This window comes from Orycteropus afer, unplaced genomic scaffold (assembly GCF_000298275.1).
Source record: "Orycteropus afer afer isolate SDZICR_OR568_19922 unplaced genomic scaffold, OryAfe1.0 scaffold00050, whole genome shotgun sequence".
In the NCBI taxonomy this organism is placed as follows: domain Eukaryota; kingdom Metazoa; phylum Chordata; class Mammalia; order Tubulidentata; family Orycteropodidae; genus Orycteropus; species Orycteropus afer.
In genome coordinates, this window is record NW_006921637.1 from 15,014,921 (window position 1) to 15,036,640 (window position 21,720).

At 36.6% G+C, this 21,720-nt stretch overlaps 1 protein-coding gene across 1 annotated transcript in view; it reads left to right on the forward strand.

Annotated features, from left to right (window-relative positions):
- The window catches only part of NUP133 (nucleoporin 133), a 110,751-nt gene extending 92,558 nt beyond the window's left edge, over positions 1-18,193 (forward strand). The window contains exons 20-26 of the mRNA XM_007938521.1: positions 1,908-2,066; positions 2,682-2,817; positions 6,063-6,181; positions 10,366-10,446; positions 12,541-12,605; positions 14,664-14,752; positions 18,057-18,193. Coding sequence (XP_007936712.1) covers positions 1,908-2,066; positions 2,682-2,817; positions 6,063-6,181; positions 10,366-10,446; positions 12,541-12,605; positions 14,664-14,752; positions 18,057-18,193 — 786 coding nt within the window. The remainder of the gene's footprint in view (positions 1-1,907; positions 2,067-2,681; positions 2,818-6,062; positions 6,182-10,365; positions 10,447-12,540; positions 12,606-14,663; positions 14,753-18,056) is intronic.
- The last annotated feature ends 3,527 nt before the right edge of the window (positions 18,194-21,720 follow it).

Consider the following 21,720-nt stretch of genomic DNA (forward strand, 5'->3'; position numbering starts at 1 on the left):
GCTAGCTTTTAAGATCCCAGTCGCTACTCACCAAAGTAGGAGGTGGAACAATGTTTTGTATAGTATGTTATGCCAATTGAGCTTGATGTCCCCCTTTCAGTCTATTTTACTTGATATTATTACAAACTTGTTTTGTTAACTGCTTTTTTCATTTAATATGTCACAAATATTGGACTGTATCATTAAATATTCTATAATAATATTTTTAATGGTGTTACAACTTGTTTTATTTTATCAGTGCCTGTGGTACTTAAATTTGTATGTCAACTTGGCTGGGCCTGGTTGAGTGGCTGGGCAGCTGGTGGTAGTTATTCCCCATCAAAGAGACTGGCAATCAACTCCATGGTGGGATCTGTCACAAGCAGCTGAGTAGCTGCCTTTGGGATGTAGTCTGCTTACTATATATAAGTAGAAGCCTTGGGGATAGTCTCTAGCTTATGGCACGCTTGGACCCTGAGCGTAGCTGTGTCATTGTTCAGCAGCCTGCCATGCTCTGCCAACCTTGGGACTTTCAGTGGACTTAAATTAATGGTTTGCCATGTGGTTTAGTAACACTGGGACTGTGCTATTTTATTTGTTGACCTTGGACTTGTTAGCTTCAGCAGCCAGTAGCTGCCTGAGTGAAGAAATGCCTCTAGCTTCAATGGGCTGGGAGCACGAGGCAGAGCTGAAGCCCAAGGTCAAGGGGCTTTCACACAGCCCGTAGAGCCTGACTCTTTGAACTTGGACTTAAAGCCTCCAAACTATGAGAGAATAAATTCCTGTTTGTTAAGGCCACCCCATTTGTGTTACATTGCTGGCAGAGCGGCACCAGGTAACCAGAACAGTGCACAATTGTTAGACTTGATTTACCTAGTATTTTACACAAATTCTAAAGTAAATATTTTTGTACAAATCATTTTTTTCTAAATAGGCTGTAGCCCTTTGTTGACATATTCCATCCATTTTTTCTTTATCATACTCAGTAGTTTTAGAGTTCTTTTGTATTAACCCCCCAAATATTTCTGAGTCTGCTGCTTTTGCCCAGTTTTTATCTTGATTATTAACTGTATTTTTCTGCTACCTTTATCTTGTAATTTTTTAAATTATATTTTGGACATCGTGTATGAAAATGAAAATGGATGTTATTTTTCCCCTGGGAGAGTTTTCCTTTTCCTCTTTTAGGTAGAAAAGGTGAGAAGTAGATCTTCAATCTAATCAGAAACAGGTAGCCAGGGCTCAGTTGAAATTTTGTTATATTTATTTTATTTTAGGTTTCAAAAGTATCACAAAGAGAGGGTGATGTTTATTGCAGGATCCCACCTTTAGTGGAAAAATCTCTCAACACTGGAACTGCAGGATGTTTTACTCTTGCTTCCCAGCCCAGCCTCCTGCACTACCCAGCATTCAGACAAAATGTGGTGGAAATTGGCAGGGCCTTTAAGGTTCCCCTAGGTTCTAGTTTATTGTCTAGTTCAGAATTCTACCCCTAGAGTATGGAAGTTATAGTTTCGGCACATTGATTATCACTCTGTATGATAAATGGACGTGTTCTGTATATGTGCTGTCCAAAATGGTACCCACTAGCCACATGTGGCTAGTGTGACTGAGGAGCTGAATTTTTAACTTTAGTTAATTTAAGTTTAAACAGCTACATGTGGCCAGTGGCTACCATAGTAGTCAGTAATTTAGAACATAACATCCTTTCTGATTCTGAATTTACTCATTTGTCAAATGAGGTGATTGGGTTACTTAATCTTTGTGTACCCTTCCTAATTAAATCCTACAATATGGGAAATTAGTGTTTAAAACAAGATTTCTATTTTGGAGCCTAAGACCTTTGGAAGAAATCAGCATATTAATATCAGAAATGTATCTTTAAAATCACATTATAAATATTAATGGATTCTTGGCTCTGCTATTTGTAGAATTTTTCAGACTTTCTCTTCCGTTGGTATCTGGAGAAAGGAAAGCGAGGCAAGTTATTATCTCAGCCCATTTCTCAGCATGGACAGTTGGCGAATTTTTTGCAAGCTCATGAACATCTCAGCTGGTTACATGAAATTAATAGCCAAGAATTAGAAAAGGTAAAGAAGGATTTAGTTACAAGGAACAGATTTCTATATTTTTTAATTGAGTTTTAATTAGTTTTTAGTTATTATGCTACCACTACAGATTATTTAAAATGTGTACATATCTGTCATCCTTTCATATAATTAGAATAAACCATGTTTTTGATTTATGATGTTGTTATTCCTTTTAATATCTCAATTATAAATTTGTAGTCCTTTCTGATATGACTGTTACAGTAAAACAAAGCCCCAATTTTTTTAGTAATGTGTAAGTAACAGTCACTGTTTTTTGTGATGTGTATTTTCTTGTAATAAAAAAATGGTAATATTAGTAAATACAGTACTCAAATTTTAAAGTTTGTTCTTGGCAGGAAATTGAAATGAATAAATTGTTATAAAGCAAATGTTTTATATATGACCATTCTCTAATTAATAGAATGATTGGAATTTTATTTTGTAATTGCCCTTAATATTACAATACTCAGAAGTTTTTAGGTTTGCTAATTATTGAATTGATTTTTCGTCTGTGTAGCTTAAGGGAGAAAACTAGTTTGGGAATACTTAACCTTTATTTCAGCTTGAATTAGTACCCAGGTTCTTATTGCACTTTTCATATTTTATTTATTATAGGCTCATGCAACACTTCTAGGATTGGCAAATATGGAAACTCGTTACTTTGCAAAGAAAAAAACCCTTCTTGGCTTGAGTAAATTAGCTGCATTAGCTTCAAACTTTTCGGAGGATATACTGCAAGAAAAAATTGAAGGTAAAAGAAGAAATTTGAACAAGAAACCATACGAATCAGTCATGCTGTCATTTAATGATATCTATTAGAAATGGAACTTTAAGAGGAATTTTTAAAATTCATTTTCTCATATAAAATTACATACTTGGAAATTTTTTTTTTAACAGAAAAGTGATTTGTATTTTAAATAAAAATTTCTAAAGAACAAATCTAATTAATTTTGAACAGAATATTCTGATTACACATCCTTTGTGGCACATATTCTGAAGACAAAAAGGACTGCAAAGAAATCTTGAATGTTGTTCAGTAGATTTGTTCTAGGTAGTGTTATTGGTATAATAATTTTGAAACTGTTTTGTCTGCATTATGGATAGAGAATTATTAAATGTCTTGTTACGTTTGAGAAGAGGAAAGGAGCTACAGTTATAGATAGAAGATAAGAATCCTGTTCTATTGCATTTGAAATGAGATAGAAAAATGGAAATGATCATTTTTTGTTGGATAGTCACATGGTCTACTATGCTGGGAGTGACAAATGGAAGAGGAGTGGTGTCATATTCTTCATCAAAAACTACATTTCAAGATCTGTCCTGAAGTATAGTGCTGTCAGTGATGGGATAATACCCATACGCTTGCAAGAATGCCAGTTGATATGACTATTACTTGAATTTATGAACTAGCTACTAATGCCAGACTATGTTTTACCACTATTCATAAGATTTCCATTGGTCAATTCTTTGAGAAGTGGGTGTCCCCTTCCTTCTTGTCAGTCTGTCTTAGGAAGCTCTGCTGCAACCTTCCACCACAGGTGACTCTGCTGGTATTTGAAATACCGGTGGCATAGCCTCCAGCCTCAGGAACACACAAACCACCACAGTACAACAAATTGATGGATCAGTGGCATATACTAATAATGCCAAAGATGAAGAAACTGATGATTTTTAGCAACTTCTGCATGGTGAAATTGACCAAACATGCAGTTAAGATGTATTGATTATTACCAGTGATTTGAATGAGGAAGTTGGAAACAAAAAACATCAGTAGTTGGAAAATATGGTGTTGGTGACAAATGATGCAGGAGACTGCATGATACTTTTTTGAAGACCAAGAACTTATTCGTTGCAAATGCCTTTTTCAACATAAGCATGGATTGTGACAGATGAAATATTCAGGAATCAAATTGAGTACATCTGTAGGAAGAGGTGATGGAGAAGCTCAATATCTCAGTCAGAACAAGGCCAGGGGCCAGCTCTGGAACAGACCATCAAAACTCATTTTGCAAGTTTTAAGTTGAAGCTGAAGAAAATTAAAACAAGTCCAAGAAAACCAAAAATGGCATTGAGTATATCACACCTGAATTAAGATTTTATGTTTGACTACTTACAGAAGAGGAGCTCTGGTAGCCTAGTGCCTAAGGCACTTGACCGCTAACCAGAAGGCTGGCGGTTCAAACCCACCAGCCACTCCTTGGAAGGAAGATGGGGCAATCTACTTCATAGTGCTGGGCAGTGACTAAGGAAGATTGAACAAGAATTGATATATTTGAATTATGGTGTTGCCAAGAAATGTTGAATATACTATGGAGTGCCAGAAGAAGGAATAAATTTGTGTTGGAAGACATAGAGGCAGAGTGCTCCTTAGAAGCATGGATGGCATGCTTCTCTCATACTTTGGTCATGTTGTTAGGAAGGACTATTCCCTGGAGAAGAACATAATGCTTGGTAAAGTAGAGGGTCAGGGAAAAAGAGGAAGACCCTCAATAAGATGGATAGGCAAAATGACTGCAGCAGTGGACTTAATCATAGCAATGATTGCGAGGATGGCGCAGGCCTAGGCAGTGTTTTGATTTGGTGTACAGGGGGCACTATGAGTCAGAAGTGACTTGTCAGCATCTAATAACAGCAATAGTGCTTATTGTTTTAGAGAAGTATGTATATATATGCTATAGGGTTGACTGATAGTCTGGGAGTAGAAGCCATATTTTTAATTGAAACATTTTAAAATTTTGTTATTGGGGACTTTTTTCCTCCAGATGTTATTGTAACTTTGGTAATCATTTTACACTGATCACTTCTTAGCTGCTGCTTTCCTAACCTGATGGGGATATTTTCAAGCCTCTACTTTCTGTCATAGAATTTCTCTTGTCACAATGTAGCTAATGTTAAAAAGCCAAAACCAAACTCACTGCCATTGAGTCAATTCCAACTCATAGTGACCTCCTTTGGGTTTCTGAGGTGGTAAATCTTTATGGAAGTAGATTGCCTAGCCTTCCTTCAGCAGAGTGGCTGGTGGATTTGAACCACCAACCTTCTGGTTAGCAGTCATATGCCTTAGGCACTACTCCACCAGAGCTCCTTAGGGACACTTTTATTTGTTTGTTTTTTAACTCTTGTTGTTAGTAAATCCTTTTGGAAAATTTGTAAATTATTGAAAGAATATAACAAAAAAGTAAGTTGTCTATAATCTCACCTCCCCAGAAAGAACTGTTGTTTTTGTTGTATATCATCACAGTCTGTTTTTCTATGTGTGGAAATGTACACACAGGTATTTTAATTTTTTAAACTGGAATCATGTGGAATGATTCTTCTGTTTTGGTCATTCCATTTTGCTTTAACTTCTGTTTTTATGAGTCTCCATAGAAATTCTCAATCCTTCATGTCCTATAACCCAACACAGTGTCATGGACATAGTCAGTTAGTGGCTACAACCTGGATAGTTGATGGCAGTACATGATATAGAAAGGAAAAGCCCCTGTCATCTCATTTCATAGTGATAACCACTGGTAGTCAATAGGTTTGGTGCGTATTATTCCAGTTTTTGTTTTTCTGTAGTATTGTCATGATGGCTTGTAAATAGATCATTCTTTTTTGAATGAATCTGTACTATAAACTCTGGTGGGAGGAAGCACTTTACTAGGTTACCATAATGTAGAACTGAGAGATCCCACATTTGAGCAGGTTATAAGTCATGAAATAGGTATATTCTCTACAACTTCTTCAAGCTATAGAATGTATTCCCTTAGCTTTTTTCTCTCCTTTTATTTCTAATTGCTGTGGTAATTTATATGACTTGGATCAAACTATGAATATATTAACATAATGAAGAATAAGAATAATATTCTAAGATCATTGAATAGTGATAGGATTATCTTTGAAGGTGTTCTTTTTTAAATTCAGATTTGCTTCACAGCAGAGCAAAAGGGAAGTTACATTATTATAATTCATTCATATTTATCTTCTGTCTCTCTCCCTCATTTTGAATACTAGAAATGGCTGAACAAGAGTGCTTTCTGCTACACCAGGAGACCCTACCTGAACAACTACTAACAGAGAAACAGCTAAATCTCAGTGCAATGCCAGTACTGTCTGCACCACAACTCATCAGTGTATGTACTTTTCACAATCTTACACTATTTCTTAGTCTCAGAACACTCTCAGTTTTTTGGGCCATGTACTTTTGTTTCTAAGAGGAGTCACCTTTCTTCTGCTACCTTCCTGATAACTTTCCCCTAGAATAATTAGCAGGATGCTAATTAGCATAAAGCAAGTGATCAGCCTCTGACTCCCCATGTATCTCCACCTATTCCTGAAGGTGTTTATCCAGGTAACCAGAAGAAATCAGTGTATTTTGCTTTTTGGTGCACCGCTGAGGCATTTTATTCTCAGAATGTTACCTTTTAGGCTCTTCTATAAGAATGATACAAGGAACTGGGTTTACACAGCCTAAAATGCAGTCCTCACTCTTCCTCTGCAACCTAACACATTCTTTCTTAAGGGCATAGTTAGATTATGGGCTGTAGCCTAGGTAAGAGAATTTTGGTGTCATGTGCATTTCTAGCCTCAACTCCACGACTTTCTCTTCCACTCAGGAAACCATTTCAAAATCAGAGCTAATGTAGGATTGCCTTGAATTTTCTCTTACTATCTTTTTTATAAAAAACAAATCAAAACTTTAGTACGATAGCCATTATTAGTAACAGATTTTCTATAACTGAGCTTGCAGCAGCGTCTACTGATACAGCCCTCCAAGAAAACAAATACCAGACCTGTTGCTGTTGAGTTGGTTGCAACTTGATAGCAAACCCTATAGGACAGAGTAGGACTGCATAGGGTTTCTGCATAGGGCTGTATTCTTTACAGGAGCAGACTACAGACTAGTGGGCTTGAACCACCAACCTTTTGGTTAGCATCTAGTGCATAACCACTGCACCATCAGGGCACCTACTTTTCTGATATAGAATACTTAATTAAATTATTAAGTATTAATTATTATTTACTGATTAAATATTTAAAATATTATTATAACAAACTGTAGATTGTAAGGCTTACCTTTATTTTATGTACCAATAAGAAGGAAAAAGTAGTGCCATTTCTATTGTGACACACTATCAGTTGTTTGTTTTTTTTTAATTGTGGTTTGGGTGAAAATTTACAGCGCAAATACACTTTCCATACAGCATTTCACATATACTTTGTCTCATGACACTGACCACAATTTAGTACATTGCAACATCTCCCCTCCCGCTTCCTCCCGATAGTTACCTCTTCCCTGTGTCCATCTCTCCATGCACTCCTACCCCCTGAGCTGTCTCCCTGTGCCTGAGCAGCCCTTCTTTCTCTCATGCTTATTCTCTCCGAGGAGTGTATCTACCTCAGGTAAATGCTCAACTCACATGCCTGTCTATTGTTTGGCTGGAAGCCACAGGTGTGCGTTCAATTCCAGACCTGAAGGCCAGCTAAGGGCCATAGTCTCAGTGGTTCCACCAGGCTCCCTTGCGCCAGCAAACCTGTTCCCCACTTTCTTTTTTTTTTTTTTCCAAATGATTTTGAGTGTTTTTCCACATTGTTCTCCCTGTCTGTCCAGGATCTCCTACAAAGATCTTCCAAGTGGTTGACAGTAGTAGCTGAGCACCATCTATTTCTTCTGGTCTCATAGTCATATAGTCTGCAGATCAGATGGTGTACCAGTCTCTAAGACTAGTTGTTTCCATGAATTTTTGGTTTTCTTCATTCTTCTTGGCTCTGGATGAGAAGAGACCCATCGTTGCATCTAGACGGCAGCTTGCAAGCTTTTAAGATGTCAGTTGCTACTTGCTACAGTAGGAGGTGGAACAATATTTTGTGTAGTATGTTATGCCAATTGAGCTTGATGTCCTCTGTGACTATGGTCCCGAGCCCACAGGTTCAACTACTTGGTCCCTCTGAGTAGCTGGCTGTGACCAAGCAGTGACTATAACCTTGCCCCTTCTCAGCCCCATTATACACCTGGGAATTCAGATTATACACATAAAGTTATTGGACCACTGTCGGCCAACCCTATACATGTTCTCGGGTGCACTCTCCACTTCATATGCGTACCTAATATTTCAGCCTATCCACCCATATACCCATGTTTGCCTTCACTGACCATGCTGTACTGTATGTGCAGAAGAGTTCATCTTTGTTGTCTGTACTTCACACGTATCTCTCTCTGTCTTTCTCTTCCTCAGTGCCACTATATTGATCACTCACATTTGGTACATTGCCCTTTTCTTCACCCAAATCAAAACTTATTTCTCTCTATCTAACAGTATTCCCTCCCCTCCCCTCCCACCCTGGTAACCAACAAAGAAAATAGTCTTCCATAGATAAACTTTTCCTTGACTATTATAATAACGGACTAATACAATATTTGTCCTTTTGTGATTGACTTATTTCACTCAGCATAATGTCCTCCAGGTTCATCCACGTTATGCGGTGTTTTGCAGATTCTACGTTATTCTTTAAAGTTGCATAGTATTCCATTGAGTGTTTGTACCATAGTTTGGATATCCATTCCTCAGTTGATGGACACCTAGGTTGTTTCCCTCTTTTGGCTATTGTAAATAGTGCTGTGATGAACATGGGTGTGCATATGTCTGTTCTTGTCGTGGCTTTCACTTCTTTAGGGTATGTACCTAGTAATGGAATAGCTGGATCAAATGGTATTTCTACTTCCAACTTTTGAAGGAATCGCCATACTGCTTTCCGCAATGGTTGTACCATTTTACAGTCCCACCAGCAGTGTATGAGAGTCCCAATCTCTCCATATCCTCGCCAGCATTTGTTATTTCTGTCTCATTGAACTTTGCTACTAGTGCTGGAGCAAGATGGTATCTCATTGTTGTTTTGATTTGTATCTCTCTAATAGCTAGTGATCATGAGCATTTCTTCAAATGTTTGTTGGCCACTTGAATATTGTCCTTGGTGAAGTGTCTATTCATGTCTTCTGCCCAGTTTTTAATTGGATTGTTTGTCTTTTTGTTATTGAGGTGTTGGGGTTTAAGAGATGTTAATACTGTGGAGAAAAAATAGTGTTTAAAATGATGAAATAAAATGACATTTCTTAAATGTTACAAGATATTGGAAACAACAGCCAGTGTTTTCCCAAAATAGTTTGAGTATTGTCTTTACTGTTAAAGGATCATATGCAGTCTTTTAAAATGAAGTTTATTACATTATAAATAGGGGTTAGAAAAAGAGGATAGGAACAATTCAAATTGATACTTTTAATAAAGCAGGTATTTTTCTGATCAAAAAATTGGAAGAATACAGAAATTGATACAGCAGTCACCTATAGTCTGGCCAACGAGCGAAGACCATTGTTAACATGTTGATTCATTTTTGATGTCTTTTAAGAAAACTGTAGACCAACAGCATACTTTATCATAGCATTCCATTTTAAAAGGCTCCATTTCAGAATCATGGTAGCCAGCTTTTGAGTGCAAGAGCAGCAATTTATTTCAAAGGTTATCCTTAAAAGAATACTGAAATATATATATTGTTGTTTTGATGTTGTTATGTGCCATGGAGTTGGACCCAACTCATAGCGACCCCTCCTTGGGTTTCCGAGGCAGTATCACTATGGAAGTAGATTGCCCCATCTTCCTTCCGAGGAGTGGCTGGTGGATTTGAACCGCCAGCCTTCTGGTTAGCAGTCAAGTGCCTTAGCCACTATGCTACCAGTGCTCCCGAAATATATATATATATATATATATATATATATATATATATATACTGTCGTCTTATTCCTAAGAATATAAACTTACTGACATTTTAAAAGTATATATATGTACCTGTCACTCTGGAGTATTGCATTTAAAAAAAAATTACGTAAGACCAAAAGGTCATCAGCTATTTTAAAGCATAGATGAGAAAGGTGGGGGCAGGGAGATTAAGTAAATGGAAGTTTCCGTTCCAACTAGAATGTAAATAACAAGAACATTGACACAATGTGAAAAATGTAAACCATTGTCACTGATCTTTATGTCTAGAAACAAATGGGAGTGGGTTTTGCTATGCATATTTTCACAAAGAAAACAAGTGTATACCAAATGTTGCAAATGAATTACTGATTTAACATGCATTTTTAAGAATACAGTTTGTTGTGAGGTTTATGGAGTACAATTTTGGAACATGACACTATTCTTTACTATAAAGATACCTATAGCTTCCTTAAAAGATGTGCTGATTTTCTTGTCTACATCAGTTTCTCCAGTAAAGGTTGTATAATTTTGTAAAATAATTTTGTGCCTGTGTTGACTTGCTATAGCTATATATCTGTGAAGAAAACAGAAGAGCTAATGAGTATGATTTCAAGAAAGCTTTGGACTTGTTGGAATATATTGATGAGGTAAGAGCATTTGAGATGATTTCTAACTACCAACACTATATATATAATATATACATATGTATAGGAGCTCTGGTGGTATAGTGCCTAAGGCATTTGACTGCTAACCAGAAGGCTGGCGGTTCAAACCCACCAGCCATTCCTTGGGAGGAAGGTTGGGTAATCTACTTCTGTAGTTATACCACCTTGGAAACCCAAGAAAGGGTCACTGTGAGTTGGATCCGACTCAGTGGCAGTGGGAACACAATATATATTTTTCCTTACATTTGAATACATACAGAAAGGTTGTTGTTGTTGTTATGTGCTATCGAGTCATCCCTGACTCATAGCGACCCCTCCTTGGGTTTCTGAGGCAGTATCACTACGGAAGTAGGATTGCCCAACCTTTCTGAGGAGTGGCTGGTGAGTTTGAACCGCCAGCCTTCTGGTTAGCAGTCAGGGGGACCTATTTTAGCCAATCATAAAAATGTATTAAAGAAAAAAGTCTTTATATCCTTAACTCTTGAAGCACATATAAACTGAAAAAGAAAGAAGAAACAGTTGTTGTCAAATCAATTCCTATTCTTGGTGACTCCATGTATGCAGAGTAGCACTGACTGCTCTATGAGGTCTTCAAGCCTGTGACTTTTGGAAGCAGATCACCAGGACTTTCCTCTAACATACCTCTGGGTGGGTTCAAACAACCAACCTTTCAGCTAGTAGTCAAGTGTTTAACCATTCGTGCTACCTAGGGAAAATAGCTGTCAAGAGAGTCCTTTCTTGATATATTCCTACAGATCTTTTTCCATGTACAACATTCCTACTTTTCAAATCTGGAGGTATTTCTTCTCTTTCATTAAGTGATTATGAGTTCTTGAATCTGATATATTTCTTTATCAATTTATTCTTCATAGTATTCATCCTGAGAGATACTGTTTCTCAGCCTTAAAAAGGGATATGGGGAAAATTTTGTAGTTGCTTATTATAGTAATTTTGTATAATAAATGTATACAGATATAATATAGTGTATTATTGTAACATATGCTTATACAAATGTAGTATAATTGAGCAAATCTACCACAAAAGACCTCTTTAAAGTGTTGAAAAGCAAAGATGTCATTTTGAGGACTGAGGTGCACCTGATCTAAGCCATTGTATTTTCAATCACCTCATGTGCACATGAAACCTGAGCAGTGAATAAGGAAGACTAACGATGAATGACACATTTGAATTATGATGTTGGTGAGTAATAATGAATATACTATGGACCACCAGAAGAACGAATAAATCTTAGAAGTACAGCTAGAATGCTCCTTAGAAGCAAGGATGGCGAGACTTTGTCTCACTTTGGACATGTTATCCAAAAAAAAAAACCAACCAAATTCAGTGCTGTCTAGTCAATTCTGACTCACAGCGACCCCCTTTAGGTTTCTGAGGTGATAAATCTTTACAGAAGTAGACTGCCCAGTCTTCCTTCCGTGGAGTAGGTGGTGGGTTTAAACTGCCAACATTCTGGTTAGTAGTCAAATGCCTTAGGCACTATGCCACTGGAGAAGGACATTACACTTAGTAGAGGGTCAGTGAAAAAACAAGACCCTCCACAAGGTGGATTGACACAGTATCTGCAGCTTCAAACACAGCATCAGTTGTAAGGATGGTATAGGAATGGGCACAGTTCTGTTATTAACACGGGGCTGCTATGAGTCAGAACTGATTCAGTGACACCTAACAACAACATAATTTACATATAATGCAATAAAATACATTAAACTTACATGTGCTATAAATAGTTCTATTACCTAGCCATGTAATCTATTAAACAGGTTTGGTAGTTTTTAAAAACTTAATACATTGGCTTTTATGTTACCTTGTTTAAAATCTTAACTCTCTCCATGTTCTGATAAAATCAGTTTATCACAGAGTAATCTGAAACTAATTCACACAAAGTTATTAATTGGTTTACTCTTCTGAGTAGTACCGACATCTTAAAGAAAGGAAAGTTGTTTTAGAAATTACAAGATAAAACAACAATGCTTATGCAGAATTATGAGTTGACACATAACTCAATTTTTATCATATATTTGTTTTTAAAATAAGAATTTTTTTTTTGCCTTGAAGGAGGAAGACATAAATATAAATGACCTAAAACTGGAAATCCTTTGTAAAGCTCTTCAGAGAGATAAGTAAGTTCTTATTGTATGAATCTAAGATATGGTTTTAGAAAGGGACTCTTCTTTAGGAAGAGTATTATTTTATACATCAAGTTGTTTTTTTAACCTTCTAATTGTAATTTATGATATATTGCAAAATTTGTAATGGTTACATTCCAAACCAAACTCACTGCAGTGGAGTCAGATCCAACTCATAGTGACTCCTCCTTGGGTTTCCGAGGCAGTATCACTACAGAAGTAGACTGCCCAACCTTCCTTCAGAGGAGTGGCTGGTGGGTTTGAACCGCCGCCTTCTGATTAGCAGTCACATGCCTTAGGCACTACACTACCAGAGCTCCCATAAGTAAATCTTAAATTTGTAGTTCAGTAATTAAGGACTTAGAACCATTGGCATAATAAATTACTTTTGATTTTTAAATTCAGACAGTTTGCACAGAAATGCATTCTTTCCTCGTTTTCACAGAAGTAGAACCAGTTGTGCCAAAGAAGACATAAAGCTACTTTTTTTTTTTTTAATTGATAAAGCTACTTTTTTAAGAATAAAAAATTATTACAACTTGAGGGTAAGTACTCTTCTAAGTGTTTGAATACCTATTTTTCACAGTCATCTTACTACAGAGAAGGATTTCCATCTATAAGGATGGTAATTTTAAGACTCAGTGGCAAAGAAGGATGAACAATAATCAGTTGTAGGGTGGGCCTTTTTCAGGAAAAGAATTTTAAAGAGATCATGACTTGACTGCTAGAAGCAGTCAGGGTTTTCCTTTCTCCTGTGGTGTTGAGAAGGAGCTCTGGTAGCGTAGTGCCTAAGGCACTTGACTGCTAACCAGAAGGCTGGTGGTTCAAACCCACTGGCCAATCCTCGGAAGGAAGATGGGGCAATCTACTTCCGTAGTGGTATCACTTTGAAAACCCAAGGAGGGGTCACTATGAGTCGAGTCTGACTCGAGGGCACATAACAACAACAACAGCAATGGTATTGAGAAATTACAGTAGAACTAAAACATTTTCCTCTCCCTCTGCTCACTCCTAATAGTTACAGTTGTTGTTAAATTTGGTCTCAGCAGTCACCCATGAAGCCTCTAGCGTTGGGCTTACATACTGATTCCTTCCCCATCTGAGTCATACAAAAAGTATACTGTCAGTTTGACTAGGATTGATTGCCCTGCCTTTTTGTTTAAAAAATGTTAAGGCATTGTGTGGGATATATCCATTTATTACTAGTGCCTAAGGCATTTGACTTCTAACCAGAAGGCTGGTGGTTTAAATCCACCAACCACTCCTTGGAAGGAAGATCGGGCAATCATACTTCTGTAGAAATACCACCTCAGAAACCCAAGCAGGGGTCGTTCTGAGTTTAATCACCTTGATGGCAGTGAGTTTGGTTTGGGTTTGTGTGTGTTTGTATTTTAGTAACAGATAGTCTCAGCTAGGTAAAGCTTCTCTTCCTGTGTTGTATCTCTTAAGTTCAGATACTGGTTGTCATTTTATTGTGATTGAAAGACAGAATAAATATAATGTTGTAACTACTGCTTGTGCTATGAAAGAGCATACTTTGGAGTCCATACTAGATTTATTACTTATAGAATTTTGGAGGAAAGGTACTTCTCTACATAGTTTTTGAAATCAAAGAAAGAATGTTTATATATTGGATGAATAGCTACCTCATTACAGCATCTTATTTATTAGAGACTGTAAGTATATCTAACATTTGAAGCTCCCCATTTAAATTTTCTAAAACAGAATCACAAAACTCAGATTCTGCACCCAACCCCACCATCAAAACAAAACCCAGTAATGTTGTTGTTGTTGTTGTTGTTGTTTGCCGTCGAGTCAAACCCGACTCATAGCGACCCCTCCTTGGGTTTCCGAGGCAGTATCACTACGGAAGTAGGATTGCCCAACCTTCCTTCCGAGGAGTGGCTGGTGGGTTTGAACCGCCAGCCGTCTGGTTAGCAGGCAAGTGTCTTAGCCACTATGCTACCAGAGCTCCCAAACCCAGTAATAGTAAATTTAAAAAAAAAAAAAATTGTGATTTCATTTACACATCATTGTGCTTTTGTTTTCTAGCTGGTCCAGTTCAGATGGTAAGGATGATCCAATTGAACTATCTAAAGACAGTATATTTGTGAAAATCTTACAAAAACTTCTAAAAGATGGTAGGTGGTTTGCTATTTACTATTAAAAATATATCACTCCTCAGTTTTAGAAATCTCAGCTTAATGGAGATTTGCCTGAGATCTCAAATGACAGGGTTAACTTAAAGTAGCATCATACTCAAAATTAGAGTGATTTGTTTAGAATAAAACAAGAAATTTTTTCCTCCCTCTGCAAGTGGGAAGCATGTACCAAGGTGAAGTCTTTACGTGCATCTCTGGGTGACTGCAGTGGGCAAAGTCTGCATGGCTGGTTCAGTGCATGCTGGTTCAGGATGGACAAGGAATGCCAGTAAGGATCCATGGGAAGTGCAGTTGCTGAGAGTCTATAATTGTAGAAGTATTTATTTCCTTTAATGTTTCAATTAAGTATTTTGCAAAACTTGAACTAATATATAAACTTTTTTGGTATGTCCCCCTAGAAAATTTGGTGTATGATACTCAAGAACAAATTACAGAATGCTTTTACAAATTTTGGACATCAGTATTCTAAATTAATTATAGGAATAAAGTTAACAAATAAGGAAGTATGTTTGGCATATGTTTTGTACCTAAGACAATGAGCAACATGCCATTTGCTGATAAAGACAGATATATAAAGAAACATTCGTGGATATAAAGCTCTCAGGAACAAGATAAATTTGAAAAGACTTAAACTTTAACCTCCTTTTATATTACTGGAAGCTTGATATGTGGAGAATGTTAGTAGAAATAGAGATTTTGTACATTTTATACATAAAAACAAGTATGACTCATGCATAGTATAGATGATTAGAGCAAGATATATGATGCTAAAGTCTAGGCACTAATGTGCAAAATAATATAGGCTTATCCATTGTTTTATGAATCCCTTAAAGTACAAGGATACTCTTTTTTAATGTCAAATTGAAAAAAAATAGTGGCAAAAAAAAAATCTTGCAAATTTAGAAGTCCTTCTAAACAAATGTGAATTTTATTTATCATGTTGACATTTACATACATTAAAATTTATATATATATATGTGTACATATGTCTCCAACATGCATTTTTAATCTACATAAAACATGCCTAGTCCAGTGGCTGGTACATAGTAGTTGCTCAATAAATATTTGTTCTTTCAATGCATAGAATTATTTACAGATTCATAACCCCAAACCCTTTTAGTAGATTCTACTACCTCCATCCCATTGGCCCTCTTTCTACAGCTCTCCATTTTAATATCACTGTCTTAAGCAAATGAAATGGGATCCTTGGAGAAGTTTTATGAACTGACTATGCCAACCAATATTCTAAGATGGAGAGAAGCAAACTGTCAGTGTTTGCATTACAGAAGCTTTCTATATTGATCTTAATAGTATTCTTTTCCAGATTTTTGGTCTCCTGTTAATAGCTGATCAAATGTAAATGCAGTTCTGTAATTTGGAATTTGCTCAGTTCACCTGGACCTTTATTTATGAAAAGTGGATGTTCTTGATCGCCCCACACTGACATAAAAGCATGTTTAGTTAGTGCTTTCTTTTAAAAAGCAGGTTAATTAACCTTTTATTATCAAAAATAAACAAAAATTTAGAAAATAAAGGATAGAACAAAAGTATCTTTTGCTTTAAAATACTTGAAATTTAGAAAGGGCTAATGGCTGTATTTCTTGTTTCTGTATTTGAAATTGAAGAAAGAACTGGATATAGATGATTTTTCTGTACTTGTTGGGAAGATTCTCCTGATGAGCCTAATAAATTATTAGAAATCACATGCTTTCCATGTAAAAGTACCAGCTTCACTGAATGATGCCTAGTTATGTAATGCTCTTGTAGGTTTTGCTTATTTTGAATACATTATAAACCATAGATGGAAAATAGAAATGGAAAGTTGTAATTTTACAGAGAAAATGATCCCATTTTGGCTATATGACAAAAGCTAGTATTTTTATATAAATAAAAATGTATAACATAAATAAAATATTTGTTTATTTACTATAATAGACAAAAGGCATTTATTTTTGGAATCTTTTTAATAATAGTTTCTGGGTACAGTGTTGTTGTTGTTGTTGTTATGTGCTGTCAAGTCAGACCCGACTCATAGCGACCCCTCCTTGGGTTTCCGAGGCACTATCACTGTGGAAGTAGATTTCCTCATCTTTCTTCCAAGGAGTGGTTGGTGGGTTTGAACCTCCAGCCTTCTGTTAGCAGTCAAATGCCTTAGGCACTACGCTATAGTTTGCCAACACCCGATTGAAATATTTACATAGCAAGCAACTGGAGCCAAATAGTGCTGCCCTTTTAAATAGGTCATTTACTCTTAGGTTTACTAAGATCCACACCCTGAAGGCCACTTATAATCCTCTGTTCTCTCTTTCCTTCCAGACCTTTGTAGGCATGTGAGTTTGCAATCGTTGCTTTAAAGAAAATAAATGAAGCATCTAATATTTGGTCTAAACAGAAGGAATGAATTTTTAAAATAAAAATCAGTGAATCTTTTATAAATGTGATATTATTGGAAGTATACTATTTTACTTGGAGAAAAAGGTTTTTTTAAATATATTAATTGTAATAAATGATATATAGATTTAAAGATATGCAGATTTAGCCCCATAACATTTATCAAACCAGGTTTTTACTGTATAACAATAGCATAAAAAATGGTGCTAGACACTTTGAAAATACTGAATAAAAAACCTATTTGATTTTGGGAACCTTTGGTAATGTAGTAATAAATTATAATATTATCTTATTAACTTAAAATATTTTCTCAATCAAATGAGAAAATTGTCTATCCTTTTTTTCCCCTAACTACATGGATCTTAATTAAAATAATTCAAGTAACCAGTGTTTATTGCCTTCTTATTGTGAGGATGGCATTGTGGTGAAGTGCTTCTTTCAACTCTCTAGTTTTAGGCAAAACTGTAATACATTTTGAGATGCTGTAGCTAGTTTTCATGATAGTGTTTCCACTAAATTCTTTCCCAAATAGATGAAAATATGATTGACTGAAATTTTTAACATGATAGTTAAATAACTTCAACACTGAAGGAATATCTTGAGCTTCAGTGGAAAAATGAAAATATGTCAGATCTAATTAAAGACTTTAAATAGATTATTTTGACCTTTGCTGGGAGGGACAAACTCAAGTAGCTTCTTCTGAGTGAAGAATGTCTTCTTGTTAGACTCACAGGTATATTTAATAGATGGAAGGATTTGAGAGCTGAGTATTTTCCAATAGTAGAACAACGTTGTTTAAATAGAAGCACAGGTGTTTTTGTCATCAGTCACCTTAATTCATATAAAAGTTTTTTAAAGATAGAAAATGCTTTCTTTCTTTTTTTTTTTATAGGCATTCAGCTCAGTGAATACTTACCTGAGGTGAAAGATCTACTACAGGCAGATCAACTTGGAAGCTTAAAGGCCAATCCCTACTTTGAATTTGTTTTGAAAGCCAATTATGAATATTATGTCCAGGGACAAATGTAACTTTTTCTGAAAATGGTTATTGTTTCTGAAAATTTGTGTATGTAATTTTTTATAAAAAATTAAGGTCTTAAACATCTAGAAGTTTATACTTTTATAGCAACTTACATGCTTGATTTTTTTTTTGCTTTATAAAATAAAGTAGTTCTGTGACTGTAATTTTGGTTTTTGGCTCAAACGTTTTTTTTCCTCCTGTTTTCCATGTGACATTTTTTTTTTCTTTTTTCTTTTTCTGATTTGAGTATCTTTTTTTAAATTTTTTTAAGAGTTTATTTTACATTCAATATTATGTGTACAATTAGTTTCACTCCCTATTTTCCATGCCCAGCCCTAACCAGTCTCCTCTTCTCCCTGCCCAGTAACCCTCCCCCCATGCCCCTCATAGTTACACACTCCTGTTTTCCTGCATTTCCTCTGTGTGAGTATTGCCACTTCGGTGCCCCGTGGTCGATTGCTCCAAGGGATGCATTCCCATAGAGTATGTGGGTGCGTCACCCTGGGTTGAGTGGTCTGTGTGTACATCATGTTTACTATTGGGCTGAGAGCCAGTCCCTGGGAGTGAGCTTTATTCCAGGCCCAGAATGTATCCCAGGACCATAGTATTGGGGGTCTCACCAGACTCCATCGGACCAGTAATTCTGGTCATTATTGAGTTTTTGGATTTCCACATGACATTTATCAGTTATTGTTTCCATCCTCACTGCCCTTTCCTTTCAGTCTCACTTCATCCAGGAATTGTGGAGTCTTTGTCCCGGTTCCACCACAGGCTACTTGTATGGTGTGGCACAGATCATATTTAAGCGTCAGTTTCTATAACTCTAGAAATTACAAGATTGCACTAGAATGTGTCTGAAATCTGTTACTGCATATTGTACACTTGAGAGAATCAGGATGTTTAGTATATGTTTTTGTTAAAAACCAAAAAAAAAAAACCCGAATCCACTGCCATCAAGTCAATTCTGACTCATAGCAACTCTCATTGAGTTTCCAAGACAGTAAGTCTTTATAGAAGTAGTTGCTTCATCTTCCTCCTGTGGAGTGGCTGGTGGGTTCAAACCGCTGACTTTCTGGTTAGCAGCCAAATCCCTTACTCACTACACTACAAGAGCTTCTTTTTAAAGGTAGGTGTTCTGGTTACCTAGTGCTACTCTGACAAGAATATACCACAAATGGATGGCTGAACAAACAGGAGTTTATTCTCTTACAGTTCAGGAGGCTAGAAGTCTGAGTTCAAAGTGCCAGGTTGTGTGAAAGCCCCTTGACCTTGGGCTTCAGTTCCACCTCTTGCTCCCAGTCCACTGAAGCTAGAGGCATCTCTTCACTCAGGCAGCTACTGGCTGCTGAGGCTTACAAGCCCAAGGTCAACAGATAAAATGGCACAGTCCTGATGTTACCAAACTACACGCCAGGCCATTAATTCAAGTCCATTGAAAGTTCCAAGGTCAGCAGAGCATTGTAGGCTGCTGAACAACTAACTATACGGCTACATGCAGGGTTCAAGTGTGCCATGAGCTAGAGACCATTCCCAAAGCTGTTTCTTATTACGGGAAGCAGACCACATACCCACTCCCAGTAGATTCCACCATGGAGTTGATTACCAGTCTTATCATAGGGAATACTACATCCAGCTGCCCAGCCACTCAACCAGGCCTAGCCAAGTTGACACACAAACTTAACCACCACAGTAGGAAATAAATGCTAAAGTTTGCTGACTTAAAGGACTAAGGACAAAACAATGGGGCTGATTCATGTGAACTTGGTAACTGGCTACTTCATTGGAAAATCTTTTAAATGACTATTAATAAAAAGTATTTTAGTGAATAAAACATGTTTATGTATCTTCCTAACCTATCTGTAAGTTACCACTGATAATATGCTTCTAGTCTTTTTGTGTGTGTTGTAATCTTTCACTCTGGGCATTCAGTCAGCCTTGTGTATCTTCAGAATGAGTTACACTGAATTCCACTTTTACTACAGTTCTAGAAACCATTACAGGTTTTCCTAACATGGCAATAGATTGAACTGAAAACTAGTGGTTCTCTTAAGGCTTTTTGCTCTGACCAGTGTCATCAGATAAACTTTATTTGGCTTTAAATAAAACCTTGAGAATGGACAGGGAATCGCTGGCATAGTCATACTTTGGCCTAGCTGAAGGCTCAACTAAACGTGATCCAACAGCTGAAAAGGTCATAAGTTAACTATGGTGAAAAGAGCCCAGTTGCTTGTTTCAAAAAGTACAGCCATCATGCCTGCTTCCCTCTCAGATTAGCCCAACTGGCCCTTGAACATGTTAGAAAGAAAGAATTAGTGAATCTATGTTAATTAAAGGAAAGAAATTAGCAGCCTATCCGTTTTTCTTTTTACAGCTGTGTTAGGACATCAGGACCCAGGTTAGGAATATATTAAAGAACACAAAAGTAGCTTGTCAGATAGCTAGTAGTAAAACACTGAACATGTATGTTATAAGACTACACTTTAGTTTTACATAGAAATCAGCTGTCAGCATTCATTTCTTTTATATTCCTGTCAAGTAATAATGTGCACTGGGAACACATATAAATGTGCCACCCTTCACATACCACCACAAACCTCATTATTCCTAGAGTGACGGAGAGTACTAAAGGAAAGCCGGTCTGACAATAACCTGACTCCACTGACTGTGAATGTAAAACTGCTCCCACAGTATGACATCTGAGGAGCAAAAGCCTTGCTTTTGTAGCTCTATCTCATAGTCAGTAGGAATAGCAGTAAAATTACTACTTTTTCAGAAAAAAATTTGAACAGTTAAAGTGAAAATAGGGCCTAAGATTTTGAATATTTCTCTCCTAAATATATAAAATTGATTCCATAGCATGGTCTAATGAAAGAATTGGTGGTTCTGTAAGCTGAGTGACAGTAATTATATAAAGGTGTGTTACCATGTTCTGCTGAGGACAGACAGGTCTCTGAGGAAAAATAAACTTTACTGTCTGTCAGTGCTCATTCTGAAGGTTACAGCTTCGGGCTTCAACTAAACAAATTAGTAAGCATGTGCTTCTGATAGTGACTAGAGGAAAACATTCACCTGGCATTGGATATTGCTGTGTTTTGAGAATTTGTGATTTTGGCAAGGATTAAGAAAGAGCTTGAGAGACTTGCTGAAATCCTTAGTGAAGTAAAAATCTACTGATAGCCTATGTAGCAATAGTTTTTGAGGACAACTTTTAAAAACTGGATTGGGTTTTTATTTTTACTTTGGGGTCTGAATCAGCTTTTGTAAAAATTACCTACCAACGTACTAGGGACTGTTGTAGGAATCAGGGTGGCACAGTATTCCTTTGAGGCAGATTGTTTTCTCTGGTAACTTGAACAAAAGGAAAGCCCCACCATGATGGGTTGAGATGTACTCTTTTAGAATTCAACCCACTTGTCCATATTGAGAACTATGAAAACATTGATGTAGCCCCATATACTTAGGTGTACTGGACATTTTATCCTAAGAATGCCTGCAGAGAAAGTAACTATATATTCCTGTGTAAAAAGTCTACTCA